At 44.0% G+C, this 24,800-nt stretch overlaps 1 protein-coding gene across 2 annotated transcripts; it reads right to left on the reverse strand.

The window, feature by feature from the left end:
- Nucleotides 1-2,075: 2,075 nt before the first annotated feature.
- YIPF7 (Yip1 domain family member 7) lies at nt 2,076-23,049 on the reverse strand. Of its 2 annotated transcripts, none has more exons than XM_082238296.1 (6): nt 22,950-23,049; nt 19,330-19,446; nt 17,082-17,248; nt 9,038-9,183; nt 3,712-3,893; nt 2,076-2,681 (listed from the first exon to the last, which is right to left on the reverse strand). In XM_082238296.1, exons 2-6 carry the CDS (start codon nt 19,443-19,445, stop codon nt 2,519-2,521), a joined length of 774 nt encoding a protein of 257 aa, XP_082094422.1. In that variant the 5' UTR covers nt 19,446; nt 22,950-23,049; the 3' UTR covers nt 2,076-2,518. The 2 variants fall into 2 exon arrangements, with proteins under 2 accessions (XP_082094422.1, XP_082094421.1); XM_082238295.1 differs by having other exon boundaries at nt 22,904-23,001.
- Between the last annotated feature and the right edge of the window lie 1,751 nt (nt 23,050-24,800).

Consider the following 24,800-nt stretch of genomic DNA (forward strand, 5'->3'; position numbering starts at 1 on the left):
ACAGAGGTTTCAAAGAATACAGTCTTTGCTTATCCATTTTTTAATTTGAAAAATGATTACATAATGAAGAGGGTTTAATGTGACACAATTCTTTCTCTCCACCCCTCACCCCAAACTCTATACATTCTGTTCCTCAGATCGATATTATGATCATGAAGAGTTGAATGAGCTAGATAGCAATGAGTGAATGCTCATATCAATTCTGAATTGACCTGGTAATTAGTAAGTTTTTTTGTGGGGGGGAACTGTTGTTTGCTTTCTGAGAATTCTCTCCCACTGGGAAATGACGGTGTGGTGACAGGGCTATGTGTAAGTGGATGATCACATAGTCTCCTGGAAAATGTAATTCTCAGCGTCAGCCATGGCTGAGAATCAGCTAGATATTCAAAACCCTCCCACCTCAAAACAAACAAATCCAGGAGCAGGTTCCAGATCTAGAAGTGGGAGTGGAAAAATATAAAAGGTTTGCAAGAAACAAATGAAGATAATTAGCCCTAACAGAGCAATTATTCACCAAGTAAAAAAGAGAAGGGTTAGGTGTTCGGGCCACATACTTCATTGCAATCAATAGGCATTTCACTGGGAGTTAAGAGGTTAACGTAAAAGACCTTGATGTACGTTTTCCTTCAAAGCAACCTTGTCAGAATAACGTATTATATGCTGAACCAAGGAGAAACTTCTGGAGGAAACAAGGCTCAATTCACAATACAGCAGAGGGGCCAGTTTGTGAGGGTGATGGGGGCGGGCATCGTTGCATGCGTGACATCAGAACGCTGCGAGGAGCTGGGGGCGGAGCCAAATGCAGCGGCCAGCACTGCCACTGGGGGGAGACTGCTTTGACACTCCTTCCCCTCTGCGGGAAGGAAACAATCAAATTGTTTCTCAAATTGACCCTTTTACATGGTTTTGTATGTATTGTGGTATTTTATGCATTGTGACTGGGAGTTATTTTTATAGATCATAGTTTAGTCATTATTTATTGTAGCTGTTAAGAGTGAATTTCTGCTTAATTATTATTTGCTGATGTTTTGAGACTTGAATTTTATTGTTTCCTATTATATTCTACTAGTTTTTTTGAAAATTATTTGATTTGATTTAAGTTGTTCCATTTTAAAGTTACGCTTTATTATGACTTTTTGTATTGGATCAGATTATGATAAGGTGTGTGTTCTTTGCTGTATATTTTGTTGCCATAAACCACCTTGTATATAGAAATATAGAAGGGTGGTACAGTGGTACCTCTGGTTACGTACTTAATTCGTTCTGGAGGTCCGTTCTTAACCTGAAACTGTTCTTAACCTGAAGCACCACTTTAGCTAATGGGGCCTCCTGCTGCTGCCACGCCGCTGCCACACAATTTCTGTTCTCATCCTGAAGCAAAGTTCTTTTTTTAAAAAAATGATATTTATTGAGAATTTAAAACAGAGAAAAAGAGAAAAAAAAGAAGTTAAACAATACAAGTCAATAAAAAGAAAGAAGAGAACAAAACACACAATACATCAAAACCAAAAACAAAAGCGAACAAAAAATTAAAAACAAATCCAATATTCCCAAATCTTTATCTTTCGTTATCTTGTTTTATCGACCTCCTCACACCTCCCTTTTTTGTATTCTAGTTATTAATTATCTCAGCAAATCCTTTCCATCTTTCACTATGTTCTGTCATTAAATTGTCTTAATTTATTTTAACCTTATTTTACCATAAAAGCCCTAAAACTTAAAACTTATTTGTACATAACTCCTTATAGCATTTCTACTAAAGCCAAATAGTTTCATTCCAACATTTTTTCTAACACTGATTAATTTTACAATATTTCTCTAAATGAATTTTTAAACTTTCTTCCAATCTTCATCCACCGTCTCTTCTTCCTGGTCTTGGGTTCTGTCAGTCCTTTCTATCCATTCATTTAGTCCATCAACCTGGTGATCTTCTATCCGAGGCTCTTAACTCTTTTCCATGTCCCTTCTGCAGATCTTCTTCATATTTATACCTGCACTTTACTTTGTCTTCTGCTGATCTTGTTCTTAGTTTCCTTCCTTTATCGCTGAGGAGTAGATCTCGGGGGGACTCCAACCTAACATTGTTAGGCTGAAGCAAAGTTCTTAACCTGAAGCACTATTTCTGGGTTAGCAGAGTCTGTAACCTGAATCGTATGTAACCTGAAGCGTATGTAAGCCGAGGTTCCACTGTATACAAATTAAAAGTAAAATGAAAATGAAATGAAGGAAGAAAAGGAGCCGGCCACTCGAACCATACCGCACTCAGCTCCACGGTTTGCCTTTGTACTTTTTAGACATTGGGGGGCTGGCCCTCACCCCCAAAATATTGGGGGGCCAAAAACGCTCGGTCCCCAGGAGCTAGTGCCCCTCAATACAGCAAGCTTTCCAGGCTGAATTCGAGCCCTAAACCATGAGTTTGGGGAGCAACCTCTAAATCATTCAAAAAGATCTGTAGATGGTTCTGATTTTGCAGTCCAATGTAGAGATAAGATAGCACAGTCTTCCTGGAGACCAAAGCTCAGAAGATAGCCATGAGTGCAAAGAGACCATAGAGCAAAGCACAGGGGTAGGCAACCAGAAACTGCTGGCCTTCCATCGACAAGGCGGAAGTGAATATTTTGGAGGCTGAGAGGCTGCACCATCCAATGATGAGGAGAGCTAGCAGAGTTCCGAGAAACCCCCTGCAAGAACATAAAAAAACCCCTGCTGGTTAATAAGAGCAGAATAGAAACACTTCAAGAGCCTTCCTAATCAGGGATGCATTGATAGCCAAGGGCCAGCGGCAAAGACAATATAACATCAAGCCAAACAAACAGAAGATGAGGGGAGCAGGCGGGAGGGCATTTTTCATTTCGGATGAAAAACAGCTTCATAATTTGCAGCTTTAAAAGACTAAGCAGCAAGTAGTAAATTAGTCAGCTGCTATCTCGTTTGTTAGGTCGGTAAGACAAACAACCGCAGCATTTTCATCCCGCAGCGAACCAGAAGCTGGCAGCAGATAAAGAGAAATGTGTGCATGATGTAATATTTGCACTGTGCAATCTAGGGCAACGGGCACATCCGCCCTGCAAACTGATGCCGGCTTTGTCTCAATTTGACGGACTTGTGGAGGCAGCTGGAAGCGGCAGCTTAGCGAAGGGGCTGTGAGTTCGCTCGTGCAACTGCTGCCCTCCCTCTCCGCAGAGAAACAGTTGTTGTTGAAGAAGAAGAAGACTTTGGATTTGATATCCTGCTTTATCACTACCCGAAGGAGTCTCAAAGCGGCTAACATTCTCCTTTCCCTTCCTCTCCCACAACAAACACTCTGTGAGGTGAGAGGGGCTGAGAGACTTCAAAGAAGTGTGACTAGCCCAAGGTCACCCAGCAGCTGCATGTGGAGGAGCGGAGACGCGAACCCGGTTCCCCAGATTACGAGACTACCGCTTTTAACCACTACACCACACTGGCTCTCTGTATTGCCAGGCCCTAGAGGGTACCTGTCACAACCATAATCTGAGTATCTAGAATAAATTTGGCTGGCCGCAAATGAAAAAAAGCATGCTAACCTAAACAGATCCAGCAAAGCAATTCCCATAACTCTCAGTTTCCCCATTGCTTCTCTTATCCTTTCTTGCTATTTCCTGGTGTCCTCTGTCTCAGTGAAGCTCACATTACCCCTTCCTTATCATTCAAAGCAACCTGCCAGCATTTGAGATGAAACTTCATACTTACTGTAGGGAGAAAAAGACCGCGTAGGTTGATAGGATCACCATGGGCAGCAGGCAGTAGCCTAGGACACTCGCTACACAGCCATAGGAAACACTTGTGAGGCTCATCAGGCTGAGCAAAGCATGGATTGCTGTGCAACCAATAGCACTCATGCCGTAAACGTAGCCAAAGTGGACTTTTCCTGCCTGTGGAAATGAAGAAAGAGAGGAGGGGATCACCATACAAATGGTAGATCAGCTGGAAAAGCAGTGGAAGGTCTTCCTTTCTGCCAAGCCATGGAGGCAATGGGGGTAGAATTTGCTGTTATGTGATTGAATCCCACCTAAAAAAAGGAACAGAGGAGGAGGCGAAGGAGGAGGAGGAGGAGAGTTTGGATTTGATATCCCGCTTTATCACTACCTGAAGGAGTCTCAAAGCGGCTAACATTCTCCTTTCCCTTCCTCCCTCACAACAAACACTCTGTGAGGTGAGTGGGGCTGAGAGACTTCAGAGAAGTGTGACTAGCCCAAGGTCACCCAGCAGCTGCATGTGGAGGAGCGGAGACGCGAACCCGGTTCACCAGATTACGAGTCCACGGCTCTTAACCACTACACCACACTGGCTCTGCATCCTTAAGAGATGCATTGATGATGAGGGAAATGCGCTGGAAAGTGTGGGGCAGCATTTCATTTGACACAACATCATTAATAATCATAATCATTGTTGTTGTTGTTGTTGTTGTTGTTGTTATTATTATTATTAATATTATTATCATCTAAGCTTCCCACAAACAAATCAGAACGAGTGCTCGATAAATAGCAGATGTAATCTAAACTCCCCGCATTTTTGTGTGCAAACAGATCATCCAATAGCCAGCATTGTCTAATCTCTCTGCAAACACAGGCAAATGCTCACTAAACAGAGTATCTGGCAGTACCCTGAGATATAATTGACCTGTAACACAATTCCTTCCACATGGAAAGCCAACATACCAGGGAGTCAGCTATGCAAGACCCTTCCTTCCATCCCAACATCCAGTTTTCTACGTGGAAGGTTTTCCCTGCCATAAAGGCCTGCGGTCTGATGTAATGGAGCTTACCACTCCACTAAGAACCAGGGTCTAGTTATTGCTGACCTTGCTGGCTTGCACCCATTCTTTTTTATTTTCTCCATACTGAGCGTTCTGGAAAGTGTTCAACATCTGGGTGCACCTTTCTGTTGCAGCAAAGATACATCATACCTCTTCATGAAAAAGTACAAAACTTACGTAACTGAATCCACAAAATGAGTCTGAGCGTGTGCGCTTGGCCATTGTAAGCAAAGGAATACCTAGAAAGTTTCAGTGATACCTTTTATGAATCTCCAAGCTAATGGCACCAATAGTACAATTGTGATTTCTTCCCTTAATATTGCAGCCAAAAAGCAGTTGCCGCTGCATTAACCTATCAATGACCGCTGACCTTTTCGTGACACTTTTCTTCTTCCTTTGCTTCACCCAGTTATCATTCCCCCCCCTCCTTTTAGGGTGCAATCCTACACATCCTTAAAAAGTAAAGGTAAAGGGACCCCTGACCATCAGGTCCAGTCGTGACCGATTCTGGGGTTGCGGTGCTCATCTCGCTTTATTGGCTGAGGGAGCCGGCGTACAGCTTCCGGGTCATGTGGCCAGCATGACTAAGCCACTTCTGGCGAACCAGAGCAGCACACAGAATCGTCGTTTACTTCCCGCCGGAGCGGTACCTATTTATCTACTTGCACTTTGACGTGCTTTCGAACTGCTAGGTTGGCAGGAGCAGGGACCAAGCAATGGGAGTTCACCTCGTCACAAGGATTTGAACCACCGACCTTCTGATTGGCAAGTCCTAGGATCTGTGGTTTAACCCACAGCGCCACCCGCCTTACCTGGGATTAATTCCCATTGAACTCAATGGGACTGACATGTGAGGAGACCCACATGGGACAGCATGTTAATAGCTATCGACTCCGTAACAAGGACTGTCGTGGCAATTTGACAAGACACTTTTATCTCTGAAAGAGAATTAACGGGCCACTGGCTTTTCCAACACTCATATTTCCAGCACTCCCCCGACTGCTGCTGACATACTGTGGGTATATAATGCCATTAGTGTAACAGATTACTATCAACAACCTCGATAGTCATTAAAGGTTTTCAATAGGTTTAGCATTTTCAATTTGGCCAGGGAGGTTTGATCTGCAATATTTCCTGCAGATGCCGCGCATAAACACAATGCCAGCAATAATCAGCTAATATTTTAACTTGTTTGTTCCAGAGCGTTTGATTAATTGACACAGCCATACTTAGCAGCTTAATCTAAGATTAACAAATTGCTTGCGCCAGAGGCAGAAGACAGCAAGATAGCGGCTAAATGAAAACTCTCTTTGATATACTGCTTGGCGGAGGAGGGAGGTTTTGGTGCAATAAGAAAGGGAAGGGGGTAGTTGGGGAGGAGAGGAGGGAAATGAAGCTGGAACAGATCAAGTCAAATTATCTTCCCATTTCCCATGCCCCACATGCGTTTCTGTCTCCTTGACTTTCATTAAAGGCTTGTTTGTGGGGTGGGGGGAATTCACTGCTTTGGAACTTAATATTTCTGATGAGGTTTATGTACACAGAACACACATTATTTTCTCAGATCTAACCTTTTATGACTTAGCCCACAGATGGCAACTTTGGCCCAGAAATACTTGCCATCTCTCAAACTGCCTGAAATACAGACCAAGAAGGAATATGTTCAAGCCTCTCCGAGAGAGATTTTGCCAGAAATTGACACAGAAACCAGCAATCTGGAAATCTGAATGTCATTCAGTCCCAACGCACCAACTGCTCAAGGCTGCTCGGTGTCTTTTAGGTCTCTGTTTCAGGCGGTAGAACAGATGTGTGGAACCTTTGGTCCTCCAGAAGTTGCTGAACTACAACTCCCATCAACTCTTGCAAGTATGGCCAATGGCCAAGGACGATGGAAGCTGTAGTTCATCAACATCTGGAGGGCCAAAGGCAGCCTTTCTCAACCTGTGGGTCCCCAGATGTTGTTGAAGTACAACTCCCATCACCCCTAGCTAGCAAGGCCAGAGCTCAGGGATGATGGGAGATGTAGTTCAACAACATCTGGGGACCCACAGGTTGAGAACTGCTAAGGCCATTCTGAAGGAAATCAGCCCTGAGTGCTCACTGGAAGGACAGATCCTGAAGCTGAGGCTCCAGGGGTAGCAAATGTCCTACCTTCCAGAGATGGTTTGGCTACAGCTCCCATCATCTCTGACCACTGGTCCACACTGTATGGGGCCTAAAAGAGTTGGAGGTCCAATGACAACTGGAAAGAACTAAGTTGGCTCCTCTCATTTAACTCCATCCCTTTAACTCCATCTCATTTAACTCCATCCCTTCGCCGGGAGCTTTGCTTAATGAGGAGGAAAAAATGCAGCCTGGTCTCCGGCCTTTAACAACAGCTTGATCTCCAGAACTCAGCACACCGAAGGTTTTCATCACATGGGAATGAACATTCTAACCTGCTAATTGGTGCTGATCCAGCAGCTGTTTAAAAGAGTTGCCAACTTTTTGTTTCAAATGTTCTGGCACCTTAGCAGGGTCAGGCCCCGAGTGAATCAGAAAGCAGAAGTCATCAGATGCTGGTAAGCCAGAGGCAGAATCACGGACAAAAGTGTTCTTCTTTGGCAGGTGCAGAGAGTAAACATGCGCAAATGAATTCTAAAATGGGACTGGCGAGGCTACATTTCTGCCTCCTTTTCTCTCCCATCTTAAGACCCCGTGGAGGGCAGCTATGGAAGAATCATACACATATACAGTGGTACCTCAGGTTAAGAACTTATTTCGTTCCAGAGGTCCGTTCTTAACCTGAAACAGTTCTTAACCTGAAGCACCACTTTAGCTAATGGGGCCTCCCGCTGCTGCCACGCTGCTGGAGCACGATTTCTATTCTCATCCTGAAGCAAAGTTCTTAACCCGCGGTGCTATTTCTGGGTTAGCGGAGTCTGTAACCAGAAGCGTATGTAACCTGAAGCATATGTAACCCGAGGTACCACTGTACACAGCAGTCTCACATGCAGCTGTGTGTGAAATTGGGCTGAACCTAATGAGCTGGCACCCTAACATGCAAAAAAAGGTAAAGGTAAAAGACCCCTGGACGGTTAAGTCCAGTCAAAGGCGATTATGGGGTTGCGGCGCTCATCTCGCTTTCAGGCTGAGGGAGCCAGCGTTTGTCCACAGACAGCTTTCTGGGTCATGTGGCCAGGATGACTAAACCGCTTCTGGCGCAACGGGACACCGTGACAGAAACCAGATTGCACAGAAACACTGTTTACCTTCTTGCTGAAGTGGTACCTATTTATCTACTTGCACTGGCATGCTTTCAAACTGCTAGGCTGGCAGGAGCTGGGACAGAGCAATAAGAACTCACCCCGTCACGTGGATTTGAACCGCCAACCTTCTGATTGGCAAGCCCAAGAGGCTCAGTGGTTTAGACCACAGTGCCACCCGCATGCACGTTTTGGGGTACGTAATGTTTAGGGAAGTTTTCAAAGTTTGATGTTTTATTGTGTTTTCTTTTTTTTTTTTTTGCTGGGAGCTGCCCAGAGAGGCTGGGGAAACCAAGCCAGATGGGCAGGTTATAAATAAGAAAATGACTATTATTGTTATTAATCACATAACTAGCAAAACATAGAGTGTTCTAAGCAAAAGCGCTGCTGACAACTTTTAAAGGGAAATGTCCAATAAGGTAGTTTCAGATAACAACCTAATTTTTATTTTTTTTAAAACGGGTTGGGTTGTTGTCTTTCTTCCGTTGGTACCTAGTTCATATACTGACAGCCCTATTTAGTGATGCTCTTAGCCGCTTCCCTCTCCCAGTTGCAAGAAGCCATTTTTGAACAGGTCAAGAAGCACAGCAGCTGAGTGGCTCGGAAGATTTCAAGTTCAATGTGTTGCGCTTTATATAATGGAAGGTGCCTGGGGAGGGCACAACCGCACAAGGCAGCTGAGAAAGCTTTCAGTTCATCAATTAAGTTGGTTAGATAGCTGTAGGTGCTGCGTTCAGGTGTCCTTTCCCACTATCCCAGCGATAGGAAGTCTGTGGCTCTCCAGATACCATGCACATGACCTCCTATCATCTCTGACCATTGATCAGAAGCAGCTCACTTGAGCAGGGTGCAGCCACAAGGCTAGCTTCCTAGCAGATGAGTCGCTGTTGCTTTCGACATTCCTTCGCACGTGGGGCTTTTAATCGGGCTCCTTCTCCCTACAAAGCCCAAAGCCGTTTGCCTTTCTACGGAGGATATTGCTATGAGAACAGCTGCAGTTTGCACTATACTGTACCAGTAGCAGCATCGCTCCAAGCGCCAGGCAGAAAACCATAGGCCCTGTCAGGTCCGTCTCATTCATGATGCTGCCATCTGCTGGCTTCATTGGGTTGAGGACGGTTAATGTTTTTTGCCAGATGTGATCGAAGTTGATCCCCAGCTCTGCAACAGAGGGGGGGGGGAAGAGAAGTTTCAAAATGGTTAATCACCCTAAATGAAAAACCTCACTGCAATAGCTCGCTTTAGAATAACAAAACAGTCGGTTGGCTGTAGGCAAATTATTCTAATGATGCATGCGTTGTAGCCAAGACTTAATTTGGAAGTATTGATTACTCAGTTAGGCAAAGGAAAACTATGTGAACCAGATGCCAGCACTGTCCTCAAATGGCTTTGCTTCTCTCTCACAAACACACACACACACACAGAGAGAGAGAGAGAGAGAGAGAGAGAGAGAGAGAGTCAGAGAGAAAGAGTCCTGAATAACTTCACTGACAGGAATAGCCCTGTTGAATAAGGCCAATGACCCATGTAGTTCAGTATTTTGTTCCTGCAGCAGTCAACAGAGACTTCTGAGAAGTTCACAAGCAGTACCTGGGTGCAACAGCCTTCATTGCATGCTCTGTTTCTCTTGCACCTGACACAATACATGTATGAAATCGGACATATTCCAATGTGAATATTGATGGATATGCTCTTTATATCCATGCTACTTTTATTAATTTGATTAATGAGCTGCCCTCATTAATTGTACAAGAAGATACTGCTTTGTTTTCATAAGCCAATCGCCAATTTTGACAGACAAGAAAGTGGCTGTATAGGGCATCTCGCTTCAGAGTAGGTGGCTTTCAGGATTCAGTGGCGTAGGCTTTGTCAGAGTCATTGCAAACGGAATCCCTTATCCAGACCTTGTTCAGAGCAGAAATGAATTTGCTCTTCACCACAATAATGAGTTCCATAGCTTTACCGCAGAACAGTCTTGAAACAGTTACAAATGAACAGTACAAAATACAAAATAACACATTGCTTGTAAATAAGCAAGGAATGCGGTCTGATCTTCTTTTCAGTCATTAATACAGTTCAATAACTTTCCTCTCTCTGTAACGAGATCCTATGCAACCATCTTGCTTGTTCACTATCTCTGATACTCCTGCTGGCTCCCGCGATTGACTAAGACACTGAGTTCTCAGGTTTCATCTTTTTGCTGTGAGAGATCTCTGCTTGGGTTTCTGGGACGAGCCATCAATTAGCCTTAAACACTCTCCTTGCCGCATTTGCTAAAGACAAACACCTCATGCCTAATGCAAACCTCTCTGCATAGCATTTTAAATACGACACAGTCAAACGTAGCATTGTATGAATATTAAGCTTATACTATTAAAAGGCCTGTTTTACTAGTGATCCAACAAGCCGAATGCAGCCTGTCGGCTGCAAACATTGGAAACCTCTCAGCTTTTTTTGGAGTGGGGGAGGGAGGCTTGGATGAATTCTGAGCTGAATCAGGCAGATTTGGAGAGATTCTGGGCTCTTCCGAGTTGAAGCAAGTATTCTACAAGGCGTCCTATGCCAAACCGGGCTGCTCTCAAAGCCTCAGGGCTGCCTTAAAGCTTCACAAACCGCAGAAAGCACAAAGAGGGTGAAACACTCTAGCCCTGTCTAAGCATTCTGTCTTTGTGTTAAGCAAAATGTGGGGGGGGGGGTTGGCGGGGGTGGTGGTGAGAGAAGCAGGCAGAACCAGATATCCTTCACAGTAGGCTTAATTTCAGCGGTTGGCTAGATTGGGCAATGGACAAGGGTTCCTGGGCTCAGAAAGGCCCCCACCAGCCCCTCACAAAACCTCATCACCCTCCATCTTCTTGTCCAACACCTGGCCTCTGAGAAAGAGGCAAGTGGGTCCTTTTTTGCAGTTATTTTGGGTGAGATGGCCAGGAAAATGCCTGTGCATTTGTAAGACAGAGACCTGTTTTACGTGGCACCTAGGAAAGCCTTATTTAACAACAACAACAACAACAACCTGAAGTTTACAAATGCATTTCTAATTGCTATGCCAAACTCCGGTGGTGGATCAGAAATTCTCCTAGCCAGCTTGCTTGGAAAGATGTGAAGCAACAGAGGCAGCAGAAATGTGTGAAATTACCCAAGCTCCCAGCAAAAATAGCATTTTGCTTCTGACATTTTCACAGTCAGGGTGGTTCACAGTCAGTGGTTCCCAAATCGTGGTCTGTGGGATCAGCCATGGTCAGCGAGCTTCGTTCTGATGGCCTGTAGCATGTGCACACTAAATATTCACAGTTACTTTTAACTGTGCTTTATTGCTTATTTTATTTTTTATTTTTTAACATTGTATTTTATTGCTTTACAATTTGAATCCGACGGGCTGCAAATTGTAATACAATAAAATACAATTTAAGAAATAAAGGAAGCGATAAAAATACAATTAAAAATCGTAAAGCTCAGCACACAGCAATTTCTACAACAGGCAGAGGAATTGTTCAGTAGAGTGTCGGCAATTGTCCAACGGTCTGTGGGGTGTGTGTGTGGAGTTTGGGTGCCAAAGGTACAGGGGGGGAGGGGCATGGTCCAGTCAGAACTAAGGACCCCGCAAACTCATGAACCATCTATGAACAAACCACTGTCTCTCTTCCTAATCAGATTGCAAGGATAGAATTTGGAGATCGTTTAAGCCAGTGTTTCCGAACTTTGGGCCTCCAGCTGTTTTTGAACTACAATTCCCATCATCCCTGACAACTGGTCTTGCTAGCTAGGGATGATGGGAGTTGTAGTCCAAAAACAGCTGGAGGCCCAAGGTTGGGAAACACTGGTTTAAGCCACTTGCGTTCCTCCCTGGAGGTTCCTCTTAGGCAGCTTCCCAGCCTTGGGTCCCTGGGTGTGGACTACAATTCCTTTTTTTAAAAAAAAAAAAAATATTTTTATTGGGTTTTCACATTTTATATAGACAAAAACAAAACACAGAAGACCAAAACAAACATAAAAGACAACAAACATGTATAATTTCCGAAAATCTTATTTTCTAACCCTAGTCCTTGACTTCCCCCCACCCCCTCCCTTGCATCCCTATTCCCAAATTTATGTCAGCAAATTGGCATTTCCTTTTCCATCTTAATATTAATCCTTTTATAAAGAAAAGCAAAAATAAATTTTCCCTAAGTTGGACCCCAATTCTCTTCCCTCGATTTCTCATTTTTTTTTGAATAATTTTCTTATTAACTAAACCCCCTGGTCTTGAGTGTTGTTTGAATTTAAATCCTTCCCTCCCTCCCATCCCCGATTTGCGTCCTTTCCCAAGACATGTCCAAAATAACAGTTTTTAGCCTGGGTTCCGCACGTCCGAGGCTCTCAAATCTCTTTCAGTCCCTCTCCGCCGGTTTTGTTGGTAGTCCTTTTTGTCGGTCATCGAGTCTCGAAAGAGTTCCTTCACAATCAATCCAATCAGTCCGTAGTCTCTTCCCATATTTAGAAACAACTGCTGAAGAATTTCCACAAGGCCTGACTCTTGATGATAATCAAAATCAGAGTCTATGTGGAGGCCCCAATTGTACTTCTTTATTTCAAGTTCCTGAATTCCATAAACTCCCAGGGCCTCCACTTTCGTCTTCTGTATCTTTCGTAGGCTTAAAATGGATTTAATCCAATAGTCTCCTTGCTTGTGTTCTCCAGATGTCGGCTTCTGGTTAGTATTTTCCCACTTAACTTGTTCTCTTTCTTGTTTTGTCTTCTCCTCTTCTTTGTTTGTTATTTCAAATTCAGCTGTGGGTTCTTTCTCACTCAGGTCCTCATTACATTCAGCAGAACTACTTGTTTCAGAATTCAAGGTCATCAGTTGTTTACTCATAGCTGTAGTCTGCTCCTGTAAGATTCCCACCAGTGAAAACATCCTTTCGATTTCTCTCAGTATCTTTCCATCCACAGCCATTGTAATTCCACAGAATTCCCCCTAGAGGGAATCTGGTTACTTAATGTTCTTTTCTCCAACAATCCTCTGTCCTGTTATTGTTTCTTTGTTTCCAACAATTTTGATTCAATTGTAACTCCTTTTAATCCAGAGAGATCTTAAATAGCAATTTTTCCACTGTTAACAGTCCATTTGACAGCTTTGACAGCTGTCAAATTCTGCTCCTCTTATACAGGCTCCAAAGCAGGTCGCTCCCGGGCCCGGGAGGGAGGGTTGTTTACAACAAAACAAAGACACTTCCAACACTCCACTCTCCTGCTCAAATTTACCTTTCCAAATCTTGGAAGTTACTGTCTTTTTGAAACTCACCCTTTACAGGGTAGGCACTCCAGCTTAGCTCTTATATTGTTGCTCTGGATCGTCTGCAAGGGGGGGTGGGGACTTCCTTTTAGCACACCCCCCGGTCGTCTCAAATTCAGAAGGTAAAATTTTTAAAGTTCAATTCCAGATTACTCACGGGTTCTTTTTTTCAGTCCAAATTTCAAGGAAGGAAGTCAGCGCTCTCCAGTTATGGCTCGCGGCTTCGCTCAGCGGCAGTAGCGATCGACTCTCAGTGCCGCGCCGTCCCCCGTATCCCCTCCGTAGCCTTTAAAAAGGCTCTTCGCGCCCCCCCACCTCCCACGAAGAGAGATGATATATAATGAAATGAAAAAGGTATTTAAATATACCTTTCTTAAGAAACCAGAGGCCTTTCTCTTGGGCATTGTCGGCCAATTGGTGCAAAAAAAGGATAGAACATTCTTTATGTACGCAACAACAGCAGCAAGAATATTGATCGCAAAGTATTGGAAGACACAAGATCTACCCACCGTGGAAGAATGGCAGATGAAAGTGATTGACTATATGACATTGGCGGAAATGACGAGCAGAATTCGAGACCAGGGAAAGGAGACTGCGGAAGAAGATTGGAAGAAATTCAAGATTTATCTTAAGGACTACTATAAACTTGATGAAGCTTAGAATGTCGAGATTCTATAGAGAGAAAGGGCTGCAGTAATATAAGATTAGAATAAGAAAGGACTATGATGAATTAGAGTTGGAAAAAACATTTATAAGTTGCTATAAAATTTGGACATGAGGATGCAGAAAGGGGAGGTATGGGGAAGTCCGAGGAAAGAAGTTTATGAAATGACATTATGAAATTATACCTGTTTGTTTGTCTGTTTTCTTTTTTGTGTTTGTCTGTTATAAAAACTTTTGTAAAACTAATAAAAAATATTATAAAAATAAAAAAATAAAAAGGCTCTTCGCGAATCAGGGGGGGCGCTTAAGGCACCCACCGAGTCTTCAGTCCGCAGGCTTCCGCGCCTGCGGTTTTTAAGGGTCCCCGTGTCGCCGGCACGGCAAAGACCCATCCACCGCTGAGCCGATTCCCTCCGGAGCTCGGAGGGAATCCGCCATTTCCAGATCGCGCCAACCCGGAAGTGGTGGACTACAATTCCTATGCTCCTTGGCCATTGGCGATATTGGTTGGGGGTGATGGGACTTTCTGTCAGGTTTCGGGGAATCTGATCCCTCCTACACTAGCACCCAATAAGCAGAGAAACAATAAAAGATTTTGTTGTTTAGTTGTGTCCGACTCTTCGTGACCCCATGGACCAGAGGATGCCAGGCACTCCTGTCTTCCACTGCCTCCCCCAGTCTGGTCAAACTCATGCTGGTAGCTTTGAGAACACTGTCCAACCATCTCGTCCTCTGTCGTCCCCTTCTCCTTGTGCCCTCAATCTCCCCCCACAGCAGGGTCTTTTCCAGGGAGTCTTCTCTTCTCATGAGGTGGCCAAAGTATTGGAGCCTCAGCTTCAGGATCTGTCCTTCCAGTGAGCACTCAGGGCTGATTTCCTTCAGAATGGGTAGGTTTGATCTTCTAGCAGTCCATGGGACTCTCAAGAGTCTCCTCCAGCACCATAATTCAAAAGCATCAATTTTGTCCTCTTAGGGATCAAATGGAGATAAATACTCTAACAGGGGAGTCCTATGGAGTGCAAATACACAATCAAAGCACATTCAAAACACATCCCGCTCCCCACCAAAAAAGAATACTGAGAACTGCAGTTTAAGGGTGCTGGGAATTATAGCTCGGGGGGGGGGGTGTAAATTACAGTTCCCGGTACATCAGAATGAGATGCAAATATTTCCACTAGGTATTTCATGTACAGATTTTTTAACCTTTTTCATTATTTAAATCTAGCACAGTTGATGTTGTTATGGTAATCTATAGTATGTTATAGTTATAGGAAATTTATCAAGTTTTGCCTTGGAATACGCTGCCTTTATTTTTTTTAAAAAGCCGGCAAATTTATTACTAGATATGTAAACAAGATTATAACAAGTGTTTATTAATTATAGGTACCTTAACATGATATCTGATTATGCAATATAAATATAGAGGGAAAGGCAATGCTATGAAATCTGAATACGAAATTTATTGTGATGCTGTCATCTAGAGGCAGTAAAGTACATGATGTATGTGCCATAAAAATGAGTTATCACCTTTATTTTCCATGCAAATTGTAGTGCTGCCCTTTCAAATATAAACATGTGTCTGTGTTACAAATGCAAGACAACAAATTAAACAAAGCTCTCCCCCCCAACCCCAAGTTTCTGATTTGATAGCCTAAGATTGCTTTTAAACATACTTTTTACCTAGGATTTTGACTGTACTGTGATCAGTTAAATTACTATTCTGGGCACAGAGCAACTGAAAACGTGTGTGTGAGTGGTAAGTTAACACATACCAAACTTCGATAAACTTTTCTCTTGCTTACATTTATTCATTTATAAGAAAGGGAGTTTTAGTTGCAATTTATAGTTTGATATTTCGGACATTATGAAATGTCTATTAAGAACAAGTGATCTGCTGCTTAATTTTAACATGAAAGAAGGTGCCAAAATGGTGTCAAGGAATGGAGTAAAATCTGGCTTCTGGCCTGCAAGCGGTGTAGAGCATGGGTAGGCAAACTAAGGCCCGGGGGGCCGGATCCGGCCCAATTGCCTTCTAAATCCGGCCCGTGGATGGTCCAGGAATCATCGTGTTTTTACATGAGTAGAATGTGTGCTTTTGTTTACAATGCACCTCTGGGTTATTTGTGGGGCATAGGAATTCGTTCATCCCCCCCAAAAAAAATAGTCTGGCCCTCCACAAGGTCTGAGGGACAGTGGACTGGCCCCCTGCTGAAAAAGTTTGCTGACCCCTGGTGTAGAGGGTCAGAGCTGGCCAAAAACATTTTCAACTGCTGGAGGTGAAATACAAGATGCTCCCTCGGCACCAGTCCACATGCACAAGTCAAAGAAAGTGCCATTTGAACTGTGCTTTAACCACAGAGCCTAGGACTTTGCCGATCAGAAGGTTGGCGGTTCGAATCCCCACAACAGGGTAAGCTCCCATTGCTCGGTCCCTGCTCCTGCCCACCTAGCAGTTCGAAAGCACGTCAAAGTGCAAGTAGATAAATAGGTACTGATCTGGCGGGAAGGTAAACGGCGTTTCCGTGCGCTGCTCCGGTTCACCAGAAGTGGCTTAGTCATGACCCGGAAGCTGTACGCCGGCTCCCTTGGCCAATAAAGCGAGATGAGCGCTGCAACCCCAGAGTCGGTCACGACTGGACCTAATGGTCAAGGGGTCCCTTTACCCTTACCTTTTAACATTGCTAACAGGATACCATCTTCCATCACACCTGAGGGCAGCCGAATAGGTTAAGGGGTGCAAGGCAGCTCAAGTGGCACACACAACACTGCCATCTAACACTACCTGGACACAACTCCCAGCCCTTGAGCATCTGCTGCCTAAGGCCACGCTTTGCCCAATGACAGGGCCGGCTCTAGGAAGGATCACTGTGCGTTGTTGTGTGGAGAAATGTTGCCTTCCCTAGTTGGGAAGCCAGAAAAAGGGTAATATTCCAGGCAGGTCGTTTCCCCAGCCTCAGACGAGTTCCACCCCTCATTTAGACAAGTTCTTGTTAGTAATATTATAGGGAAGGAAAATAAATCACTTCCTTGACACCACAGAAATTTGCGATGAGTATTAAGGGATTCCGCTCCACGTATAAGCCGCCAGAACGTGGGGAAAGTGTAATTAAGCGTTTTAATTCCGTACCTTCTAGCAAAGGCGGTTCTTCATCAAAGCTGTCAGGGTAAGCGCTGTTAGGTGGGAACTCTGAGGTAAATGCCGGTTGAAAAATCTGGCCTGTGTACTGCTGAGAAGATGAAGCCCTTTCTGGAGAAGCAAATGCATCTGGCGGTGGCGAGGCAACTGCCCAACCTCTACAAGGAAGACAACATGGGGAACGGGAGTCAAAAGCACTGCTACTGGAGAGAAAGGGCGTCTTCCTCAAAACAGTGAAGTATGAATTGGGTCTAACCAGGGGTCGGCAAGGCTTGCCGGGCATGGGCCGGATCAGTCCCATGGAGATCCTCCGTGAGCCGGACCTGCACAGCGCAACGCCGGAAATTGCGTCTGTGCATGCCCAGATGCCAAAAATCGTGCCTGTGCAGAAGCGATTTTCAGCATCTGGGCATGCACAGAAGCAATTAATTTATTTATACCCCACCCATCTGGCTGGGTTTCCCAACCACTCTGGGTGGCTTCCAGCAAAATATTAAAATACAATAATTCATCAAATATTAAAAGCTTCCCTAAAGAGAGCTGCCTTCAGATGTCTTCTAAAAGTCAGATACAGTGGTACCTCAGGTTACATACGCTTCAGATTACAGACACCGCTAACCCAGAAATAGTGCTTCAGGTTAAGAACTTTGCTTCAGGATGAGAACAGAAATTGTGCTCTGGCGGTGCGGCGGCAGCAGGAGGCCTCATTAGCTAAAGTGGTGCTTCAGGTTAAGAACAGTTTCAGGTTAAGTATGGACCTCCGGAACAAATTAAGTACTCAACCTGAGGTACCACTGTAGTTGTTTATTTCCTCAACATCTGACGGGAGGGCGTTCCACAGGGCGGGCGCCACTACCGAGAAGGCCCTCTGCCTGATTCCCTGTAACTTCACTTCTCGCAGTGAGGGAACCACCAGAAGGCCCTCAGAAAAACCTCTGTGCGCTCCCCTCCTCACTGTGCCCTGCCAGTTCCTCCTGCTCCTCATCATGGCTGGGTGGCCGCCACTCAACCCTGCCAGGTACCCAGTGCTCTGGTCTGCTGGGCGCTCTGTGCCTCTTGCTCCTCCACTGCTGTGGCTGTGCCACATGCTGCAGCCATGGCCCCTTGCCGTGACCCACACTGTGGCCCAACCACCAGCAGAGTGTCGGGGACCATGGCTGCAGCAGCGGAGGAGGAGCAAGAGGAGGCAGCGAGCACCCAGCTGTGGCAATTGCCCGTGAGCCTGCTGCCCTAAGACAACCACCTCACCACGGCTCATAGGCGAGCCAGCCCATGAAAAAGATGCACTTTCTGTAGCATTTGGAAATTGGAGAATGTGTCTTGTCGGCCTCGGAATGCATGAAATGGGAAGCAGCATCTTTCCAAAAAGAAAGAAAGAAAGAAAGAAAGAAAGGGAGGGAGGGAGGGAGGGAGGGAGGGAGGGAGGGAGGGAGGGAAAGGAAGGAAGGAAGGAAGGAAGGAAAGGAAAGGAAAGGAAAGGAAAGGAAAGGAAGGAAGGAAGGAAGGAAGGAAGGAAGGAAGGAAGGAAGGAAAAGCAAGGAGGGAAGGAAGGAAGGAGGAAAGGAGGAAAGAAAGAAAGAAAGAAAGAAAGAAAGAAAGAAAGAAAGAAAGAAAGAAAGAAAGAAAGAAAGACAAAGGAAGGAAGGAAGGAGGGAAGGAAGGAAGGAAGGAAGGAAGGAAGGAAGGAAGGAAGGAAGGAAAAGCAAGGAGGGAAGGAAGGAAGGAGGAAAGGAGGAAAGAAAGAGAGAAAAAAGAAAGGAAGGAAGGAAGGAAGGAAGGAAGGGAAAGGAAGGAGGGAAGGAAGGAAGGGGGAAAGGAGGAAAGAAAGAGAGAAAGAAGAAGGAAAGAAAGAAAGAAAGAAAGAAAGAAAGAAAGAAAGAAAGAAAGAAAGGAAGGAAGGAAGGAAGGAAGGAAGGAAGGAAGGAAGGAAGAAGATTGCTAAAACTGTGTTCAAGAAACATGGGGATTAATATTGAAAAACTATTGGTGGGATCTTGTTCTAAATCTGTGTTATTACTTCTTCTTCTTTTTTTAGGTAAAGGGACTATAAAGTACCCTAAGCATACATTTTAATGTTTTTAGTTTTATTATAAGTGCAGCCAACTGATACGCCTCATAAAATTCTCAAGGCTGGAACACATTTTTAACAAAAGGGGGGCAATTAAATTGTGTTATTAATTGCAATTGAAATGCGATGTTAAAATTAAATCAGTAAATTTGTTCTATTTCAAGCACTTACTGTTTGCTTCCATACTCATTTCCAGGGGGTTCAGGCCCGCTATAACCTTGCTCTTGGTTTTCAGCGATGTAATCTGACTGGTAAAAATCTATATCAAATTGCTCAAAGTTTGACATACTGAAGAGAAGGAAAACAGGTTACTTTAGCAACAATGTAATCGGAAATATGGCAAATGTTTGATACATGTGCCTTTTGGAACAGAAGCTGGATATCCAGGATTACTGATATACTGGGCATTTTCTCTGGAATTAAAAGCATTTCTTCCATTAAATTTACAGTGAATCCAAATGATGCTGCTGCTAAACTATTGCATTCTATAGCAAGTCTATAAAATCATGGGCACAGCAGAGAGGTATTTTTCTCTGTAGGAATGCTAGTGAAACTGGCATTCAATTTACTATGTGTAGACTCCGTAAAGTATATATATTTTTCATAGTTAACTTAGCACTACAATTTATGGGGATGGCCCCTGGCCCTAGCTGCCAGCTTAGAGCTTCCCCCCACTCTTTAAAAAAATATTAAACAAGTTAATGGAAAATAGAGTTTATTCTGCAGGTAGGAGAAAGAAGCCAACAATAAAGACTTGTCATCAATGCCATCTCTACTTGCTGCTGATTCATGGGCCAGAATCGAGCCCTTCCCTTGTGAAAGGAGACTATTGAGGTCCGCCAGATAAGATATACAGTCGTACCTTGGTTCTCAAACACCTTGGTACTCATACGTTTTGGCTCTCAAATGCCGCAAACCCAGAAGTGGGTGTTAAGGTTTGTGAACTTTTTTGTTTTGTTTTTTTTTATAATAATTTTTATTACATTTTTTGCAGAAATAACAAAGAGATCAAAAAAACAAAAAGAAAAAAGACAAGAAAAAAAAGGAAAAAGAAAAACACGACCATTTCGATAACTCATTTCAAATTTCCATTGGACTTCCCCCATCCCTCGCAGAATGCATTTCTTGACAATAAATTTATCAGCAAATTATATCCTTATTTCGTGTGTTTCTTTCTATTTTCAATTACAGTTTAAGTTTAAATCTCTTGATCAACATATACTCTAAGCAATATACCATAATATCGTTTTTACCCATTTAAACCTTGGTTCTTTCGTAAATCTTATCAAATTTCATAAATAATTAAGTTTTGTTACTGGGGCTAGATTCCCAATCACACGACATCTTATGTTTCATATAACTTATAATACTTTTGCAAATAGTCTTTAAATTTTTTCCAGTCCTCCTCCATTGCTTCTTCTCCCAAGTCTCGGATCCTTGCAGTCATCTCGGCTAATTCCATGTAGTTCATCAGTTGCGTGTGCCAGTCCTCCAGTGTGGGCAAATCTTGGGTCTTCCAATGCTTAGCGATAAGAATTCTTGCTGCTGTTGTAGCGTACATAAAAAAGGTTCTATCCTTTTTAGACACCTTCTGGCCGACAATGCCCAGAAGGAAGGCCTCTGGTTTCTTGGGAAAAGTGTACTTAAACACCTTTTTTAACTCATTATAGATCATTTCCCAGAAGGCCTTCAGTCTTGGGCAGGTCCACCAGAGGTGAAAGAATGTTCCCTCAGCTTCCTTGCATTTCCAACATTTGTTATCGGACAGATGGTAAATCTTAGCTAACTTAACCGGGGTCATGTACCACCTGTATACCATTTTCATAATGTTTTCTTTCAAAGCATTACATGCAGTAAACTTCATACCGGTGGTCCATAACCTTTCCCAGTCATCAGACATAATATTATAACCAATGTCCTGAGCCCATTTTATCATTGCTGATTTAACTGTCTCATCTTGAGTGTTCCATTTAAGCAGCAAGTTATACATTCTGGATAATAACTTGGTCTTTGGTTCAAGCAACTCTGTCTCAAGTTTCGATTTTTCCACCTGGAAACCTGTTTTTTTGTCTAACTTAAAAACCTCATTAATTTGGGCATAATGCAGCCAATTTTGCACCTTATCCTTTAGTTTTTCAAAGCTCTGCAATCTCCAGTTACCTTCAATATTTTCTATTATTTCCCAATATTTCGGCCAATAAGCCTCCATATTGGTTGTTTTCCGAGCTTTGGCCTCTATTGGTGAGATCCACCTCGGAGTTTTACTTTCCAATAAGTCTTTGTATTTTTTCCAGACCATATATATTGCTTTTCTGACAATATGGTTTTTAAACATTCCATATGATTTACCCTTGTCATACCACAAATACGCATGCCAACCTGACGAATTGTTAAAGCCTTCCAGATCTAGGACATCAGTGTTTTCTAATAGAATCCAATCTTTCATCCAGCAGAAGGCTGCCGCTTCATAGTATAACCTTAGGTCCGGCAGGGCAAACCCCCCTCTCTCTAGGTTTGTGAACTTTTTTGGAAGCCAAACATCCGACGCAGCTTCCTATTGGCTTCAGGAAGGTCTTGCAGCCAATCGGAAGCCGGGCCTTGGTTTTCAGAAGTCAAATGGACTTCAGGAAAGGATTATGTTTGAGAACCAAGGTATGACTGTAAGGTTGTCTAGGAGAGGGGAGATGGAAGGACTTATAGAGTCCACTTGTTTTCCATTTAGCTGTGGCTCTCTAGTCAGAAGTGCCACTGAGTTAATTAGGGCTTACCCTCCAGGAAGTGGGTACGGGATTGCATCCTAATGAAACGAAACAAAAAAATAAGAACTGCCATCCTGAATAGGGGCAAATGTCCATGTCATCCTGTTTTCTTGCTGATATGGTACCAGCAGGTTTAGGATGTGTGTAATGGGGCAATAGGGAGGTGGGAAAGGGTTGTGAGTGATTCACCCACCAGCCCTGTATCTGCTCCTAGACCAGTTGAGGGCTAGAGAATGTCCAACTAGGCCTCTAAATCAGGCGTAGGGAACACGTAGTTCCTCCAGATGTTGTTGGACTCCAAATCCCATCAGCCATAGCCAGGAGGGCAAATTGCAACGGATGATGGGAATTGTAGTCCAGCGACTTCTCATCCTCACTCTATCAATGAATAAAGTCAAAGAAAACGTAAACCGATGCAGGAACAACTTTCTAAGAAAAACTTTAAAATGTGATCAGTATTTCATTGGGAGTTCTTTTTTAAAAAACAACACAGAACGCATTTTGTATTTACAAGTGCTGATTGATATCCTATAATCAAATCAATCTGCTTCAGGCTGATGCCTTCATTTATCAAAAATACTTAGCACAACAATTATGCCATATAGCAACTCTCTTTCCTGCCAGTTAACAAATCATTCATGTTTCCAAATTTAGAAGAAAATCTGATTTATTTTTAATAAGTCTAGTAAATTAGGGTTTTTTATTAGAAATGTGACATTTTCTATAAATTATGTGCACATAAAATTATGTAAGTACATAATAATTCTTAAAGCAACCCTGGAATATATTTTCTAATTTAACTGTCAGTACAATTTTAATGCTTTAAAATGCCTTTAATATTTCTCAGACGTACCCCTCCCCCCCAAAAAACCCCCACCCAAAACAAAAGCCAAGCTGTTGCTATCAATTACTTGAGTGTGTCTAAAAGGTTCACAGCTGGGACTTAGAACTACTCCTTCTAAAGATTTAAAACTGAAGGCCCATACCTCTTCCTACCGTCGGTGAAAATTCCCTACTATAGATTCAGCTTACATGCAGAGAAACGAGCCAAGCCTTCTGCTGTCTTCAGCAGGGTGATCTTGAGCTATTTATAAAGTCCTAAATTTGGCTTTCCAACAGATGCATGACAGAAAGACTTTCAGTGCCATGGACATTATTTCCAACATGATTTGTCTGGTAACAGAGCTAATAAATTTACCAGAAAGTAGACAAGGCTCTTTACTTTAAAACAGTATTTTTGGTCTTTGACTAGTAATTTAAAAAACCCGCTTTGCCTAGCGGGTCCCAGAGAAGGACATTGCACAAAAAAAGGGTTCTTTGGTGTTGTGGCTTGTCCTTCACAGGGGACGGGACACTTTTTCTAAACTTCTGCCTTCTGTTCAAGTGGCTGACAAAACAATCCTATAGAGGTCTACCCAGAGCATTTCCTAGCAGATGACCACAGTGCCTGGAGACAAAGAGACAGTCAGGTTCTACATCCATAAGGTAAAGGTAAAGGGACACCTGACCATAAGGTCCAGTCGTGACCGACTCTGGGGTTGCGGCACTCATCTCGCTTTATTGGCCGAGGGAGCCAGCGTACAGCTTCTGGGTCATGTGACCAGCATGACTAAGCCGCTTCTGGCAAACCAGAGCAGCGCACGGAAACGCCATTTACCTTCCTGCCGGAGTGGTACCTATTTATCTACTTGCACTTTGACGTGCTTTGGAACTGCTAGCTTGGCAGGAGCAGGGACCGAGCAACGGGAGCTCACCCCGTCACGGGGATTCAAACCGCCGACCTTCTGATCAACAAGTCCTACAACCCACAGCACCACCCGCGTCCATAGCAGTGGCCAAAGGAGGAATGACTGCTGGGCGGGAGCGCAGAGAGAAGTCCATTCACTCCTTTTGGTGTGGCAGTGTTGCGGGACGGCAGAGGCTTCACTGGAGCCCCGACACGGGAACTGGAACTGCCGTGCCCTTCCTGAAGCCCTCACCACCTATCAGGATCCTAGCCTGCATCCTGATTTGGCAAGTGGGGGTGTAGGCTGGGACTTAGGCTTTGCCAGGGGGCAGGGAGGCTTCGGTCAGATTCGCCCCTTGCCGGATGGCATGCATCTTTCCTTATTGGGAAATGACATTTGGTTGTCAGATACGATCAAAAGCATTAAGGCACGGGTGCAGATGTGAGTGGTTTGGTGGCGAGCGTTGCTCGGTTGGCGGCTGGGCATCGGGGCAATCCTTTGTCTTGGATGGAGGGGAGGTTTTAGTCTCCACCTGCCCTTCCAAACACTGGGGTATCCTATTAAAGGGATGAGGGGTGGGGAGAGTGGCCATGTCAACAGGCGCCGGGGCTGAAGGTGCTCCCGCAAGCAGTGGTCCCTGAGGGGGTCATCCTATTTGATGTGTGTCTTAGGAACCTCCGCTTGGATTGACCACACATATTTAGATTGCCCCACGCCCAAGCCAAACCTCTTTCATCTGTATTCAATCCCGTTGTGGCCTGTTTTGACCCCAAACCAGTCTTATTGGTCTCTTCATTTCTCTGGGTTGGGGTATGGGGACCCCAATGCCTGGTCCCGCAAGAAAGGCCATGGTGTATCTGCAGCAGCACCTCCAGATGCCTTCATCTGCCCCGGATACAACAAAACATGTCTCTCCTGTATCGACCTCTCCAGGCACAGCAGGCGCTGTAACCTTCCAAGAGTTTGCCTTCACCCCCAAAAGTGCACTCCTTCATTGTCTCCAAAGACAGATGGATGACAACAAATGCTTCCCCTCAAACACATAACAATATAATAACTGTCTTGGTTATTATGTATGGGTATACGAATTGTTAAAGATTGGGGCAGGGGGACCCCTAAATCCTAGAAATTAATAAATGGTAGGATTTTGATTAAC

Source organism: Podarcis vaucheri (assembly GCF_965113315.1).
Source record: "Podarcis vaucheri genome assembly, chromosome: 9".
Lineage (NCBI taxonomy): Eukaryota > Metazoa > Chordata > Lepidosauria > Squamata > Lacertidae > Podarcis > Podarcis vaucheri.

Coding starts and splice junctions, on each gene's coding strand:
- YIPF7 (XM_082238296.1), bottom strand. CDS start 19,445: ATGTCAAACTTTGAGCAATTTGATATAGATTTTTACCAGTCAGATTAC. Junction 3,894..9,037: donor TTGGAGCGATGCTGCTACTG/GTACAGTATAGT, acceptor TCATTTCCACAG/GCAGGAAAAGTCCACTTTGG. Junction 2,682..3,711: donor GCGGTCTTTTTCTCCCTACA/GTAAGTATGAAG, acceptor ATGTTCTTGCAG/GGGGTTTCTCGGAACTCTGC.